Raw genomic sequence first — 17,089 nt, 5'->3', positions numbered from 1 at the left:
TCATAAATCTTTCCGGCAGAGGGACTCCCCAGGGTTCGGTTCTCTCACCCACCCTGTTCAACGTGGCGATGGCAAAGCTACCACCGCTCCTCGACAAACTTCCGAACGTGCAGCACGCCCTGTACGCCGATGATATTACAATCTGGGTGACCACAGGATCAGACGGCGCCATGCAAGACGCACTACAGGAAGCCGTAAATATAGTTCAAGAGTACGCAACAGCCGGAGGACTCACATGCGCAGCTGAGAAGTCGGAGCTCCTGCTTGTATTCAAAAAACGGAACAAGGCCGATTTTCCACCAGCCATCACATTGCATCTCGATGGCAACGTTATTCCAAGGGTTGACAGACTACGTGTACTAGGACTTCACATACAACACAACGGGAAGGCCACACATACCCTACACATGCTCCGCCAACAACTTACCCAAATAACGCACATGATAAAGCGCATTACAAACCGCCGACAAGGACTGAAAGAAAAAGACGTACTCCGAATCGTGCAAGCCCTCATAATTAGCCGATTAACCTACCACCTGCCCTATCATAATCTGACTCAGACTGAGATGCACCAGATGGACACCCTCCTCCGTACGGCACTAAAGGCAGCGCTGGGACTACCCCAACATGCGTCTACGCAGCTCTTACTACGACTGGGGGTGCACAACACCATCCGCGAACTAGTTGAAGGTCATTTTAACAGCCAACTGCAACGTCTGCAACGAACAATGCAAGGGTGCCACATTCTATCCCGGCTAGGATACCAAATACCAAGACAACCACAACAGGAAAACCGCACACTTCTTCCGCTTAGCATTCGCAACAAAATTCACGTGGCCCCAATTCCCCGGAATATGCACCCTGACCGTCATAAAGGTCGACGAAAGGCAAGAGCACAAGCCTTCGCTCGCCTATTTGGCGATGACAAATCAAACACTCCAGTCCTGTACACCAACGTGGCCCGCTACCCACAGAAACGCGCCCTATGCCTAGTCGTACTAGATAGTGCAGACATTCTGAGAGCTTCGGCAACGCTCAACACTGTGGAGAGTGGCACGGCGGAAGAGGCTGCTATTGCCCTAGCCATCGTACACGCTTCAACCATGCCGGCGCCGGATGGACCTATCACAGTGGTCACTGATTCTCAGACCGCCTGCAGGACTTTGGCACAAGGGAGGGTGACACCCTACACACACCGCATCCTTGCATCATTACACCCCACAGCGTTACACAGGGTGCGTATCGTCTGGACACCTGGACACGCCTCTCTCCATGGTAATGAACGCGCTAATGCGGTAGCCCGAGAGCTCGCTAACCGGGCGCCATTGGAAGAGCTGTCCAACCCAGACGACGCACCGACAGAACCACTGAACTACACTGAAACTCTACAATATTACAGAGATAACAGGAGACACTTCCCTCCCCCACATAATTCCCTTAATCGAGAGGATGCCGTCGCGTGGCGACAGCTTCAAACTAATTCATTTCCCTGCCTCTTTTATCTTCACCTCTTCCACCCCACACAATATACCTCATACTGTCCCTATTGTGGAGCAAAGCCCACAGTATATCACTGCACCTGGGAGTGCCCACACCCTCCGGGCTACTCCCCTATTCCTTCACCTTCCCCTTCCTCCTGGGAGACTGCGCTGGCCAGCTCAGACCCGCAAGAGCAGCGATGGCTGATCCGGCGGGCACGCGGAGTGGCGCGAGCCAATGGGGCCCTGAACTAAGGGCTCCACCCTGCGCGGAAGTCGCCCAAACTCCTGATAAATAAATGTTTTCTCTCTCTCTCTCTCTCAATACACACACACAAAAAAAAACAGGCAGCTTCAGGAACAGATAATCTGCAGTGAATTACATCTATATTATCAATCAGGTAAGTGAGAAATCTGGGGTGTACAATCAACCTCTCTATATGGCTTTCGTAAATTATGAAAATGCATTCAGTATGAAATGATTCAGTAGATATGCCAGCAGTAATGGAGGCATTGCTTAATCAAGGAATACAGGAGGTATACATGAAAAGATTGGGAAATGTCTACAAAGATTACAGAGCTATCTTGGTTTTGCACAAGAAAAGTCGAAAATTATCTATCAAGAAAGGGGTCAGATAAGGAGAGACAATCCCTTCAATCATGTTCACTGCATGCTTAGAAGCATTCAATCTATTAGACTGGGAAGGCTTAGGAGTCAGGATCAACGGCGAATATTTCTGCAACCTTCGTTTTGCATGCCATATTGTCCTGTTCAGCAGGACGAATTACAACTGAGGACGAATTACAACAAATGATTGAGAGTCTTAAACGAAAATCTGTAAGAGCGGAGTTGAGCATTATTATGCACAAGAGAAAGGTAATGTTCAATAGCCTGGCAAGGAAACAAGAATTCAAGATCGACAGTCAGCCTGTACAGTCTGCACAGTAATACGTTAATCTCGGTCCAGGGAAAACAGGGGGAAGGCTGGAGATGGAAATTCAATATGATGAGGAAAACGAGAACAAGGGGACAGCAGGAGCCAACGTTTCGACAAGTGGACTTGTCTTTTTCAACGCGACTCGCCACAGTATATATAGGTGGGGTTCTTCTAAATGGGAGAGGGCGTAAGGCGGGCGGGTGCGGCAACGAGACAAAGGTGTGTTAGCGTCGAGGGTGTCGAATTGAGAATAAAGGAGTGCTGTGCACAAGGCCAGGGACACGGCCGTCCGTCAATCACTTGTAAGCGACCGTGTGTCAGCCACCGTGCCTGGTGGTCGTGGGGTATTGAGTCTCTGAAAGAGATAATAGAAGGAGCGGCAGAAATCGGTGCTCGTAAAAAAAATTAAAAGGAAATATTGAAATGGGATAAATAAATATATTTGTATCTGTTACAGTGTTCCTAAAGCACGGTAACAACTGTTTCTGCATTCCTGCCTCACCTTAATTAAGGCGCCGCCACTTTGCGCCGCCCCGCTGAGCCGCCGTGATGAGCATGGCTGGTAGTTGTATAGACGAAGTTCATCTTGTATCTCGATTAATCTCGATTAATCTCGATTAATCAATTAGTCGATAAAAAAATCCTGCATAGAAAGCGATTAATCAACTAACGGCTGAAATGATCAGTGATTAATCGTTAATGGAATTCAAAAGGTAATCGATCATTCCTTATTCGTAAGTGTAGCCTTTTTCTTAATTAGAACTGGTGCACGTTTACCGCACACCTTCCGCGCTATTCCAAGGATGTTCAACACCAATTGATTTGTTCCTTTCGCGCACAACAGCAGTTTAGAACGATACGAGACAAGCAAGTCTATGGCCGCAATTTTCGCTAAGAACGAAGCACTAAGCAGAAGGGAATCGTCCACGGTGTTGTGGCTGTGCCGGCTACACGTATAAATTCGACCAGTGTCAAATGAAACAATTGCTTGTCCTTTTTAAATGCAAATTAATGTCGGTGTGGAAGCATTTCAGTAATTTCTTTTTCTCTGCGCGTTTTCATTCGAACAAGAGCAGAACGTTATTTTCGATATCGCAGAGCTTGAGTAAATATTTTACTTAAAAACTTATAAGTGAAATCGCGGAACAAAACACCCTGTAACCTGTACAGAAGCTTGCCAGTAAACACATGCTGACAAGGCTACTTGTCAAGGCCGTTTAAGTCGTCCAACGGACACCGAACTGTGGCACTACATCTCACCGCGCAAGAATCTGCACACGCGGGTCGCGTAGCTTTGGCTCTGCTGCACGGAACTACCACAACAAAGTGTAGCCAGCGGATGGAATCGTACTGCGTAGCGATATTCGAACGCGTGCGGAACTGTCTGCAGGTCAAGCTCTGGCATCTGCTGAAAAGGAACGCCACTGACAGACAGGAAACAACGCTGGGACTTTCGTTCGAGATGGGCACGCTGATTTACGAGCTGACCAGCGACTACAACAACCTGGCTAGCGCCATCTACTCTAAATGCAACGGAACTTCCCTGACAAGCAGGGAAGCGGTGAGTTTTCGCAGACAAGGATTTCGTACGGGTCGCACGGGTCGTACGGGCTTCGCATTTCAGGCGCTAAGCCATGCTCCCTAAACGGTTGCAGAAAATAGTGCCCCTTCCTCTTCACAATCTCCCTCTCTCTCTCTCTCTTTGTTTCTAGCGTTTCTAAGATCTGACTATCCATGTGACCTACTTACAAAGGCAGCGATTTCGTTACATTAAAATGCGAGTTGCAAGTGCCATACGATAGGTCCCAACTAGACAAGTGTTATGCTTTAAGTGGCCGAGTAGCCGTTCCGCAATTACGTATATCCCCAAAGTGTTGCACATATATAAAGAAAACTAAAGTGTGTGTTTTATGTGCTTTTATCTAGAGCGCATTATTAACGGAATAGTTGACAAAAATAATCTGTGAAGGCATGACGAAGGCGTTTTCGAATCGAACACATTTCTCGACCACACACTAGACGAACAAAGTATTGGGCACTTTCAAAAGTTCCGCCTTTAACACTGGCAAGCCGATCAATTTTGCGAGGGTTGGCGGTAATAAAACCTTCTGAATGACAGCAATAGGTTCCCGCTCGGTGCCTAGATGAGCGGACGGGAGGAGGGGCGCTCATAGAGAATATGCGGTGACCCTAGGGGCGACATGAAGAGTTCGGAGTAATTCTCAGAAAGCCTTTCTGTTCGCTCTTCCTCTCTGCGAGTGGTGGGTGGCGGCAGCGGGTGATCGTCTTCACAGGGATCGAGGCAAGCAGCCTGCGAACGAGAGCTTTTCTTTAGCTGTACACAGCCTTGGGGGCGCATCCGACACACAGATTGTGGTAAATGGTCAGCGCGAGGAACATAAAGCGAGCAGGAGTGTTCCAGCGTCTCATCATGTCCGACTTGCCTTCCTCGCACAGTCGTTGCGTGGAGTTCGCGCATATATGCGACAGCGGTGCCTTAAAGGGACACTAAATGTTACTATGAAGTCAAGTTAAAATGATAATGCAATGCTCTAGAACATCTAAGGCGTCAATATAATCGCGAACAGAGCTTTCGTAACCGAGAGATTGAGGTAAATGCATGAGACAATTTGAGACCCTCACCCGCGACATTCCGGTAATAGCCCGATGACGAAAGTACTCCTCACCATAATTTATGTCACTAGTACTCAACTACTCGTATTAAAAAATTATTTCATTAGGTTATCAGACAGAAGAAAATGATACTTGTTACTTTTGTTCGATTCTAAGAAAAAGTAACATTTTGACGTTACCCTTGAGTAGTATGGGTGGTCGAAATGGTTCCTTTTCGCTCGACTCTGCGCGCTCGCCTCTGCACCGCGCGCACATTGGAGTTTCAGTTGTTTCGTTATTGTGTCGTGCTGCCCTAGTCCTGGTGGCTCGCGATACATGCATTTGGAACAAGCAGCGAGAATGGCACATCCATGTGATAGCGTGGGATGCGCGAACTTGGCCAAGGGCAGTTGCAGCGGCGAATCCAACGTTACTTATCACTGTGTGCCAACGAGTGAACCTCTCCATTCGAAGTAGTTAAGTGCTGTAGCTCTGCCACAGCGCGTTGGCAAAGAGCCTAAAAATCGCATAGAGTGCTCGCTGTACTTTCGTCCAGAGGATTACGACTTCAACGCCGACTTACTGAAGTCGTGTGGATTGCCTTTCAAAGCAATGCTTTCCGGTATCGCTGTTCCGTCGGTCTTGCCTGCATTCTCCGAAGCGCAGGAACCACTGCAGGTCCAAGACAGGGCGGCGAGTGCGGGATTCCGTTTTCACGAAGGAAAAGCTAAAAATCTGAGAATATGTAGTACAGCCATGAGATACAGCTGCCGTCGTAGTAGTACGCAACGACGCCGGCAGCGCGAGTCCTGAGCAGCAGGTCCCCTTCATCAGTCCTTAAATCGCTGAAGTCGAACCCAGCATCGCGAGCCAGTATGTGTTTGTGAGGATCGTGCATTGCAACGAGCGTAAAAGTTGGCGTCATAAAATAAAGAACCAGCTTATCGTCGTGCGCTTTCCCTTCCGCTAGCCACCATAGTTGCACTTTCGCGCTGCTGTCGGCTCTGTCCTGGCTCTGTTTCTGGCCGCGCGTTTGCGTTTTACGAAGAAAAGCCGTATAGCGCCGTCTGCGGGCGCCGTTTTACTCAACGACGGCGCAATGTCACTATGAGACCATGAGGTCACCACTCCTCGATCGGAGGGCGGGCTAATTGAACTGATTGAACTTCAGAACGGATTTCTCTTTTAGTAAGTCTCTCCTTTGCATGGAACAAGCGTTTCGAGGTTTCTTGGATGGTATTTCAACAGTCCACGTTGACTTAATATTAACCTTTAGTGTCCCTTTAAGCGCGAATAAGACGAAGCGTTGAAGAAGCGCTGCACGAGCTGGCAGTCGGCTCGATCGCTTTGTCCAATTGTACGTACACCATAAATACAAACTGTCGCTTTACCTCGACGTACGGGTAATCCACGCATCAGATTGTTGGAGGTATAGCGGAGTCCAAGGACGCCCGACCACGGGAGTTACGCAGAGGTCGTCGCTGCAGTGTTTCCACTATAGCGGGCAAGTCGGTGAGTGCACCATCAACGGCACCGGCAACACCAGCGATCGTCCTTTCACGTCCTCCTAACTCGGGAACATTCTACGTTACAAGTGACATTGACGTTGAAAATTGGTTGGACTGCTACGAACATGCGAGTCAGCCCAACCACTGGGATCCGAGCCTCATGGTTGCGAACGTGCTATTATACCACAACGGAACACCAAAGATACGGTCGACCACGAAGAGGAGCTGGGAAGCTGGGACGTCTGCAAGGAAGCAACTCCGCGACTTGTACGGGAGGGCCGCCGGCGGGAAGGCCACTGCAATGAAAGAGCTAGCCACCCGTGCTCAAGCATTCGACATTCAGAACGTGTTGGCACTACTTCAGAACACTGATGCTAACACGTACGAGTCCTACAAGGTTGAACACGTCTTGAAGGGCATAGCGGACGACGATTTCAGCCTCTTTAAGTTCAGCCTCTTGATGCACTAGCGTCAAAGGCATCATTGAGGATTCCCGGCGCTTTGAACAGGCCAAGGGTCGCCGTATTAAGAAGCCGAAGCCATTTGTCCGCTTACCGAACACCACTGTGACCCTCCATGTACGAGGACAGCTCTCCCGTTTCGCCTCCGCCTCTGCCGGAGCTCACACGGATGGTACACTAATAAATTGAAGCGAGCGCTCCTGTCGCCTCGGCCATTCCTCCGCGCCTTAAGTTCCTCTCGTTGTGGCCATAGTGCCAGGAACTCAGGGACTAAGTTCGCACCGTCGACGCAGTCTCCAGGTCAACGACCAATGACTATCGACAAATATCGCCGCCTCACGACCAGCGGTTTTATACTTGCCCTCGCAATCCAGCAGAATGGAGGACTGCTGATGACCACCTGATTTGTTCCTACTGCCGTCGTATCGCTCATGTGGATCGCTGTTGTAATAACCGATGATCGTCGTCGCGAACAACGCAATATGCCTCTTCTAGCCGTTTTGACACTACCTATCGTCGCTCACAACCTCCGTCTGAGCGTTTCAACAAACCCGGTGCCACTACTGCACTCCACAGCCGCTCGCCATCGCCACGAGGTCACCCGTCCCGTTGGCCGTCTCCTTGCCCACGACGGCCGACTTCGCCGCCCAATGTGGACAGGAGGCTACGTGACGCAGCTTTCAGAGGTGATGCTGCATCGTCGACTTCAGCTGCAGATCCTCTCCTTGCATTGCCGACATGACGAAGCTTCGCTGAAGTTTCACGGTACAACTGTGCCTGCAGTTGTCGACGCTGGTATCCGCATTTCCTTAATGAGTGCTCGACTTCGCCGCCGCCTCGAAAAGGTGTTGGTGCCTGCCACTTCAAGTTTTAACGCGATAGCATTAAGGGCACCGTGCCGCAGAAAACCTAGCGTCAGCGCCCGCCGTCGGCGACGTTGTCCGTCAGAAAAAAAAAAAAAAATCATCCCGAACCACAGCCACTTATGCCCACCGCGTGGCGCACAGTTACCAAAATAATTGAATATCTAAACAAAAAAAAAAGCGTCAGAAAATTCGTAAAGTCCGACTTACACACAACCTACAGACATGATAGCTTCGGACTGTAATTTGAATGTACGAGAAAATAATTTGAACGTATGATAAAACATATTTTCTTTACGCGAAAACTCAATCACAAATCGCCCTTTGGGGGGTATGAGCCATTGATGAGTCACTGCTTGTAGCATCGGCCATACGGGTGTATGAGCCATCGCTCTGTCCTGAATCCGCCTTTTTTTCACGGCGCGACGGCACATGCGCCCTTCCCTCAACGGATTAGTCGCGAAACGCCCCCATCGAAATGCGGCCGCTGTTGCCGGGATTCGATCCCGCGACCTCGTGCTCAGCAGCCCAACACCATAGCCACTCAGCAACCATTGCGGTTTGAGGGCACTAACAAGCCGCCGCGTTCTCCACGCTGATCGAGTGGCACACCTCACCACTTATACTAGCCCATTTCCAGCCATCAGTGCCCACTGAAGTTCTCATCAATGCCAGTGAACATGGCAAAGGAGCTGTCCTCGCCCAGCATCAGCATAAACAGGAACGAGTCATTTGATATGTCAGTCGCCACCTTTACACTCCGGAACGAAACTAGACTTAGTCTGGGCGGTCACAAAATTCCGTCCGTACTCGTATTGCCGTCGATTCTCAGTCGTTACTGTCCACCGGGACATTTGCTAGCTGTCTTCTCTAAAAGACCCGAGCAGCCGCATTTGTCGTTGAGCTCTTCAGCTCCAAGAGTATTCGTTTATTGTAATATGCACATCTGGCCTCTTACGTCACCGGATGGACAGGACTGACTCTCCTGAACATGATGCCGATACTTGTGCACTGGCTATCTCTGATTTGGACAATATAGACACCGAACAGCACCGCAATGTTTCATCGCAATTCATCACGACCAGTCTCTGCTCTGGTCATTCCGACCCTTCTCTCCGCCGCTGTGTCCAATACGCGATGGCATTCTGTACCGCCGCAATCTTCAGCCAGGTGGCCCTGAATTTTTGCTACTTCTTTCCCGGTGCTTCCGTATTCTACCGTTCTACAAGATCTTCGTGATCCACCGATAGCTAGGCATCTCGGCGTCTGCAACATACGACGACGTGAGTCGGCGGTTCTCTTGGCCTGACCTTTACCGTTGCGTGCACCACTGCATGGCCGCCTGCGGTCGCTGTCAGAGCACCTGCTGGTGAGCTGCAGCCAGTAGACATCTCACCAGAGGCATGCTTTCGTGTCGACCTTGGTCAGCTGGGGCCTTTCCTACATCCGCCTTCGACAATAAATGGCTTGCCGTCGCGACCGACTACGCGACCATATTTGCCATCGTGCGCCCACCCAAGCAGCTGCGCAAGAGACGTCGCCAAGCTCTCTAACCACGCCATCCTTCAGCATGGTGCTGGTTACGGACCGTGGCCGCTCATTCGTGTCCCAAGTTGTCGAAGACATTCTTCGCATTTGCTCTGCAATGCATGAACTGCCGACCGCCTACTATCCGCCAACAAATGGCCACAGCGGACGGCTAAACCGAACAATAACCGATTTGCTGTCCACATCTGCATATCTTGAACGCCACGATTGCGATACCAGCCTATGCCTACCTTCACGTTTGGTGCACTTCGTCCCGCCATGACGCCACCGGCTATTGGCCGTTCTTCCTTCTATATATATGGCCGCCACCCGGTGTTGCCATTCGACACACTGCTACCTCCGGCTCCCTGTGTTCCGTTCCTGCTGCATATCCCCACCACGTCGTTGTCGCGCGAGCCCAATGCCTCCACAGGTCGCTCACGCGCTGCACTGTGCTTGGCAAGTCTCCCAGAAAGCAGGCTACAACAACCGGCACTGCGACGTGGACTCTCCTCCTGGAACTCTGGTTCTGCTCTGGTTGCCCTGTCGACGTTCATAGCCTGTGCGAGAAGCTCATCGACCGCTACACGGGACCATACAAAGTTATTCGCAAGATTAGCGCCGTGAACTGCGTGAACACTCCGGTCTATCCTAAAGCATCGTCTCCTACTTCACTACCGATTGACATGGTGTATGTGCCACGGCTAAATCCTTACCACACCGCCAATGCCACACAAACTCAGCGGCTGCCGTGACGCCGCTCAGTGACGCCGGTGACGCCGGAGCTGTGGAGCCACCTGGTGGCATAGAACTCAACCAGAAAAACACAGAGCTAAAATTGCAATAACCTGCTGTATTCTGCTTCGATGCTTGTGCAATTTTCGGCGGCGGCGTAATTGTGAATACGATTGCGCTGCGGTCGAAAATTCACACCAACAGCTGAGCAGAATATAGTATATCTGGATCTGTGTTTGTGTGGTTGAGCCTTGCACCACAAGCTGGCGCCGCCGATTTGGCAGCTCAGGTTTACGCCCCCGCTCAACCGACAAACCGCCCGGGCTTGCTGGAATACCGGATGCAGTATAATTCTCTTAACACAGCTACTCCGCACGAACGCTCCAACGGTTCCTTGAACGCGATCGTCAAGAAGCACTGCACGAGCTGGCAATCAGCTTGGCTGCTTCTCATTGTAGATGGTATGCAAATAAGCACATTCCCTTTTCTTCGACGTCCGCGTAATTCCCGTATCAATATAGTAACGAACCACAAACAAGCAGGAGCGTTTATCCTATTGGATATCCACTCACGACATTAATCCTGCGTTTTGTTTAGGTTGGGTGTGTGTCGTGTGCTGTACATATCATTTCATTTTTTTCATAATATCCCATCTGGAGGAGCACGCTATGCCTGCCGCCAGGCAGACATGGCTGAGAGCGGGGACTGCTTGGAATTTTGACGTTTGGCGCATTTACAGCTCCTAAAGTGAAACAGCAAACACTGAGAGAAGAAGAAAACAATAGGAGAAAGAGCTCAGTATTTCCTGTTTGAAGCTTTTGCTCAAGGGTTGCTACATAAGTATATGGGAACAGAGAAATATATTTTATCGCTAGTCACCGCGCCGAATTTGATGAGATAATTGTTCCATTTAAAAGAAGTCGAATTAAAGTAATTATAGGAAGCAGACTTTCCATTTATGCCGTCAATTTCTTATTAAATATTTTGGAAAATAGCAAACTTTCAAGAACGAATGTACCAACTTCACAACTCTGTAACTCAGCAATAAAGATCTAACACTAAGTCCCATCTAACACCACTGCTACAACGGACGAAATTGATGGAATATACGCTGCTTTAAATACGCTACTTTATGTGCGCAAGGCTTTTACAAAACCCTTACAAATACCATAGAAAATATACACATTTCATTAAGCACATTTGTCCGTTTGAGATACCCCTCTAATCGTTATCTGTGTTTGTATACGGTAGGTGCAGTATCTCTCGTACATTTCTTCTGTACACACCTCTAATCACCATTCAGCCCTCGACAACCATCATACATCACCTTATGGTCCTCACTTCTTCGCTGTATCGATGATAAATATTATTGCAAGCATCGAATTTGGTTGCACATAGTGGATAATGGTAGTGGACGTGAATGGGAAGTTTTGAAACCGAATTGAATACAAATCGAAAAGTGCCAGAAGCGAAGTGAGTCTAATGTCGAATAATTTTCGAATATTGAGCAGGCCAATTTGACCGTTGCTATAAACAGCGCTTCACGTACTACTATATGTTCAGCGTTAGCAAGATTGTCATAATATGGCGCATTATGAATCGTTCTTTAATAATAGCGCCAGTTGAGCATTCGGAAAGAATAGGCTGTTTATTCCCACGCTTAGGACTCGTTGGTGAGTGTGTATGGCAGTAGTTTAGCAGGAAAATTCTGGTTACATGGGCGACGTAGTCTTCTCCACTGCATCTAAATTCTCCTATTTATCTGCAGTCTTGGATGAAATTTATTGCACTTTTCGTCCGCTGTTATGCTTGATCCCGTACAGTTGGCGATTTCAAATATTCGGAAACTGCTCGAAAGGCCTTCGTATTTACGGATAGCGACTATTGGATTGGAAGACGCAGTCGAATAGGGGAACATTCGATTCGTTATTCGAAAGTTTCAAATGTTAGCACACCGTTAGCATTTATCGAACCGCTACAATTAAACTTTCGCCTCACATTAAATTTCATCATGTGCATCTGATCTGCCCCTGCCTTTTTGCTTACTAATGGGCGTCGAGGGTACTGATTCGACGTCGACTGCTGGCGTTCCGTTCTAGCTCTGCGGATCGGCGCAGGTCGTCGACACAGCCAAGCAAAAGTTGGGCGCACCGCACCTGACGTACGGTGGATTCCCGACTGACGGTAACAAGAAGAGAGTCGTCTTCACGGACTACCTGCACACTGCCACTGAAAGGGTGAGTACATAGCAGGGCAAGCGTGTGGTCGTAATTCGCCTGGATAATTTTTTTTTCGCAAACATTTTACCGTTTGCGGGTTACCAGGTTACACAGAAGGTGACCGGGTTGGTGGCGCCAACTGGTCGCGCAGAACTTATTCAAACAAGAACAGGATAATTATTGCAATAGCCAAGTAACTTCTCTACGTTGCAGCTGGTGTAAATTTTCGCCAGCGGCATATACGTGAACATGTTATTTGTTTTCTTTTTTTTTACAGCGGAGCTGTTAGCCTTTCGGTAGTCGCCATTTTTCGTGTCTGTCCGTGAACAAAAATCTCCTAACAGATGGCTCCTAAATGGCTCCTAACCCCCGAAGCAAGCAAAAATGCAATGGCTCATCCTCCCCCCCCCCCCCCCCTCCGTAATGAAGAGGCTACAAGCACTCAGCAAAGTGTAGCGAACCGTGCGTACATAGTCTAATCATGCATGCAAATACAGAACAGCGAGCGTTTCACTGAAGAACACGCTCTAAACAAGCACCTATCATAAGCAGCAATTGATCATACCCCCCGTGAGCACGCCAAAAATGCAATGGCTCGCACCCCCGTAAGGCAGAGGATACCAGCCCTCAGGAAAGTGAAGCGAACAGTGCGTGCATTCACTGACATCACCCATACAACACAGAGAACAGCATACATTTCAACAAAGAACAAGTTTAAACAGAACAAGCATCCGAGCCATCAATAAAGCGTTGCACCAGCCTAAGCTGCTGTAGTGGTGATTTTCAAAAGCTTCGCTGGACATCCACTTTCGGATAGCCGGAATGGCGATTCAATTTTCTCAACAACTCAAGTGACGTGGACACGTTTCTAAGGTGTTGAGGATAAGCGAAGCATCAGGAGATGTCGCTACCAGCTTTTTTGGATCTGCGCACTTCTCCGGTAACCCGATAAACCGCAGACATTAAGAAATTTCCAAGACAAGCTAAAGCTCTCTAATATTACAAAGCTTTAGCTTGTCCGAAAACTTCTCTTCGCTTACGGATTACGGGTTGCCGCCGCCGTGGACGACAACATCAATGCTGATTGCGTTATCGCGGGACTCTTTGCTCAACTACAATGCGAACTGCTCTTGTATCGCGTGAATGTTCTCGGTGAAGGAAAGTCATAAAGGGGGCGGTCGTTAAGGAGTTTTCCGGTACCAACGCTTTAAAACAGCACTTATGTACAGTACAGTAGGTCAGTGAAGTATTAGCTTTGCGCGCTATCTGGTTAAACTCCGCGCAACGCGGTACCGGCATTGATGCGGCCTTACACCACCCTGGTAACCCGGTATACCGCAAACGGTAATGACGTTTACGGACAAGCTAAAATTCTCATTGGAAACTGACTGCTGTGCAGTCACAAACCGCGGCGGACATGTACAGTCGTTCACCAAATGCCTGTATCTTTTCTACTACCCCACCACATTTAGAAATATTATAGGCACACAGGTAGGCTGGCACACAGCTACTACTCCATTAACATTTTAAGAGCTCAGAGTGGATTATTGTGCTTTTGTCACGCAAAATAGGGTAATTTATATTTTTCTCATCAGCCTCTATACAGCACCCAAGCAGACGAAGCGTGCTGCTGGTGTAGTTGCCACTACGACATTGATCCTAGCTAGCCGCCTCCGATATTTTCCCAGGAAGCCGCTGGCCGCCGCGGCGGGCCCCGAATCTCGGAGGTCACGCTGATAAGCAGCGAGTCCTCCCTATCCGTCACTTCTGGCAAGTGGTGATGGATGGCTTTTTTTTTTTGCAGTCTCGGTAGCAGAAGCGGCTATTTTTTTAGAGCTTTGCATGACACTACTCTTCGTATTTCTAGCGTCAAATTTTGCACGGAGGTTTCTCGACATCGACACTATATGAAACTAGGCATATATACTACGCGTTCCAAAAATTTTGTAGCAGTCGGCTTTCAAGAGTACACGCGTTGCGGAGCGCACGTCGTGCCTTGACCTCTTTTTTTTTTTTTGCAGTTCATGAACGTCAGTGGTGGAACTGGCAGCAGCAACCTTCGTAGTCGAGTGGCCTGGATGTTGTTCAACGTGCACCTGGGAGACACGGCGCAGAGATGCGGCGGTATCCGGACTTTCGAGCTCGAAGATAATTTCTGCAGAGCATTTCTTCCGTCAGGCCAGGGATGCTGAAGCAATGCAGGCGATTTGAAAGGAGGAAGATCAAAATGTAAAAGAAATCAATTTCTGCGCTTCACTGTGGCGTGACCCATTGTTTTTAACGCGATAGCGTCAAGGTCACCGTGTTCAAAATTTGCTACGAAAGCCCGTGCTGGTGGTCCCAAAATTTTGATATAGCTCTGATTCAATGCGATGGGAGTTACGTTTCCCCGGAGCTAGGATGTGTCTCACATATACTCCTAAAATCACCGTGCACAGAACCGTTGAAGTTGCGCGGCCAGCCGTTCTAACGTCACGGAGTCCAGAGGCAACACTTCGAGGACTGTGAACCCCGGCTGTCCTGCGTGCCGTGCTGTTTACGGCCACTTTCTGCTGGCACAACCTGGATGCCACAGTTTCCGCGCCGTGCCTCCGCCGGCACCGTAACGCTTGGAGCTCGTCGTCCTTGGCCACCTGCCGGCACTTACTAGAAGGGCACTAGCCCTCCCTAATCCCAAACTGAGGACGCCGAGCTTGGAGGCGCCGGCAACGTCAAATTCCATCGTCTTTAGGCGCCGCTAGGATGCCTCGATAGTACCGCTTCTCTCCGTTTCAACTGCGGCGCTGTTGTCAAGGTGTCCTGATTTGTAACGTCTGGCTAATATCTGTGGACAGGAAGGCAACAATTTAGGTTTTAAATTTAGTGTAAGAAAATCAGGTGTTATGGTATTCAACGAAAACAGTGAACAGAGAGGGGAGGTACAGGGCCAGGAAATACCTTGGGTAACAGGATGTAAATACTATGGTGTATGGATAAACGAGGGCAATAGATATATGGAAACACAGGAAAAAACAATAAGAATGAAGGGGAAGAGAAATGCAGCCATAATGAAGCACAGAACGCTATGGGGATACAATAGGTACGAGGTCCTCCGAGGTATGTGAAAAGGTGTAATGGTTCCAGGACTTACTTTTGGAAATGCGGTTGTTTGCTTTAAACCAGAGGTACAATCCCTGGCGGTATCTTCGGCCAGCTGGATTGCCTTAAGCTTGTCGCAATGTCGCAATGGTTACATTGCGTAAGGAGTAGGCGCTGTTGAATAATAAATACTTGATACAGTTTTATCAGGAGATAACGGCATATCTTGAGGCCACCAGTGCATGTTTCGTGTAGCTTGAAAAAGAAAATGTGCGTGGGCTGTTATGAGGTCACATGGTCCGTTTGCGCGCGCTTTCTCAGCAATGTGTCGAGTATTTTAGCGCATAACGAAAAAGAAACTGCTTGGTCCCGCATTCTAATACGGGGTACAAGTCCTGCAAAGCTAAGTTCTTGTTTTTTTTTTCCACAAAAGACTATGATCGCCTGACCAGTGTGTGCGATCCCGAGGAAGGATCGATCCCTTCAGCCGACAGAATATATGTGTGCGAAAAATGCTTCGATCACCAAGTCGTGTGCAATGAATTGACAGCGCAGCGTGATCTCGTATACTGTTGCAATGCATAACAGTATTTTCCTTTTGCAAGTGAAGCGCGAAACTCAGGGTGAGACAGTGGATACAACACACGCGCTGCTGTCCCCCGTCGTCTCTGTTTTATGTGCTCACTTGCACTATGTCATACCAACAAGGCCGAATTTCTACCCTTCTCGGGTATTTTCCTATATTTTACCGTACCAATAAAACTTTCTTCTTGCACATGTTCTACATCTCTTTAGTTTTCGCACCCTGGGTATATCTGCAAACTCTCGTGTCCTCTCTGTTCAGTCTTCTCGCAGGCGCCGCCGAAACAATCGCCCGATTTAGTTTTAGGTCATCGCATCGAACCACAGAAGTTTAATTAGCACACAATTCCTTTACTACCACCGTTATCGTGAATGTACTATTTGGCATGCATAAAGGACATGCTGAAGGAACGGGCTAATTTCATTGCTGCGTGTGTAAAACTTAGTAACGACCGGGCCGCCCTCGTAGAAACTGCGTCAGTAACCATGCATGATTAAAGAAGTTGGACGCAAATGTGGATCCCTCATAATCAGATCAAGATTTTTGGTCGTAAAACTTCAGAATTATTTAAGGGGGCTAGCGAAAATGAAAATTCTCAATTTGCTTGATGATGGGCACTAAAGAATAAATTTGAACCTATGCTATGTACAAAAGCGAATGCGGGTTTTCCAGCATGCAAATACTCAAACCTACGCAACAATACTTGTTATAGACTGCGGGCGTAATACGGAAAATCAACAAATGCCGACCAGGCTCCTCACCGGCGCTTGCGCGGTTTCGTCCAGGAACATAGCTATCCGCGCAGTCAAAAGGGAGATTAGCGAATTAAAATTAAATTAAGGGGTTTTACGTGCCATAACCACGATCTCATTATGGGGCAAGCAGTAGTGGGAGACTCTCGGCAATTCGGACCAGCTGGGGTTCTTTAACGTGCACCTAAATCTAGGTACACGGGTGTTTTCGCACTTCTCTCCCATCGAAACGCGGCAAAAGAGAGTTGAAAAAAAGTGGTCTTCAGTGCCACAAGCAACCACCTCGATGCATGAAATAAGTGCTCTCTAACTCTATCTCGCTCTTTCTCAGTGT

The 17,089-nt window shown here is 48.6% G+C and overlaps 1 protein-coding gene across 1 annotated transcript in view; it reads left to right on the top strand.

The window, feature by feature from the left end:
* Nucleotides 1-14,598, top strand: part of LOC129385568 (uncharacterized) — a 54,089-nt gene extending 39,491 nt beyond the window's left edge. The window contains exons 7-9 of the mRNA XM_055072268.2: nt 3,807-3,977; nt 12,223-12,360; nt 14,364-14,598. Coding sequence (XP_054928243.1) covers nt 3,807-3,977; nt 12,223-12,360; nt 14,364-14,534 — 480 coding nt within the window. The 3' untranslated portion in view covers nt 14,535-14,598. The remainder of the gene's footprint in view (nt 1-3,806; nt 3,978-12,222; nt 12,361-14,363) is intronic.
* The last annotated feature ends 2,491 nt before the right edge of the window (nt 14,599-17,089 follow it).

Source organism: Dermacentor andersoni, chromosome 7 (assembly GCF_023375885.2).
Source record: "Dermacentor andersoni chromosome 7, qqDerAnde1_hic_scaffold, whole genome shotgun sequence".
NCBI lineage: Eukaryota > Metazoa > Arthropoda > Arachnida > Ixodida > Ixodidae > Dermacentor > Dermacentor andersoni.
Note: the sequence above shows the minus strand (reverse complement) of the source record. Positions and strands in the feature narration are given on the sequence as shown.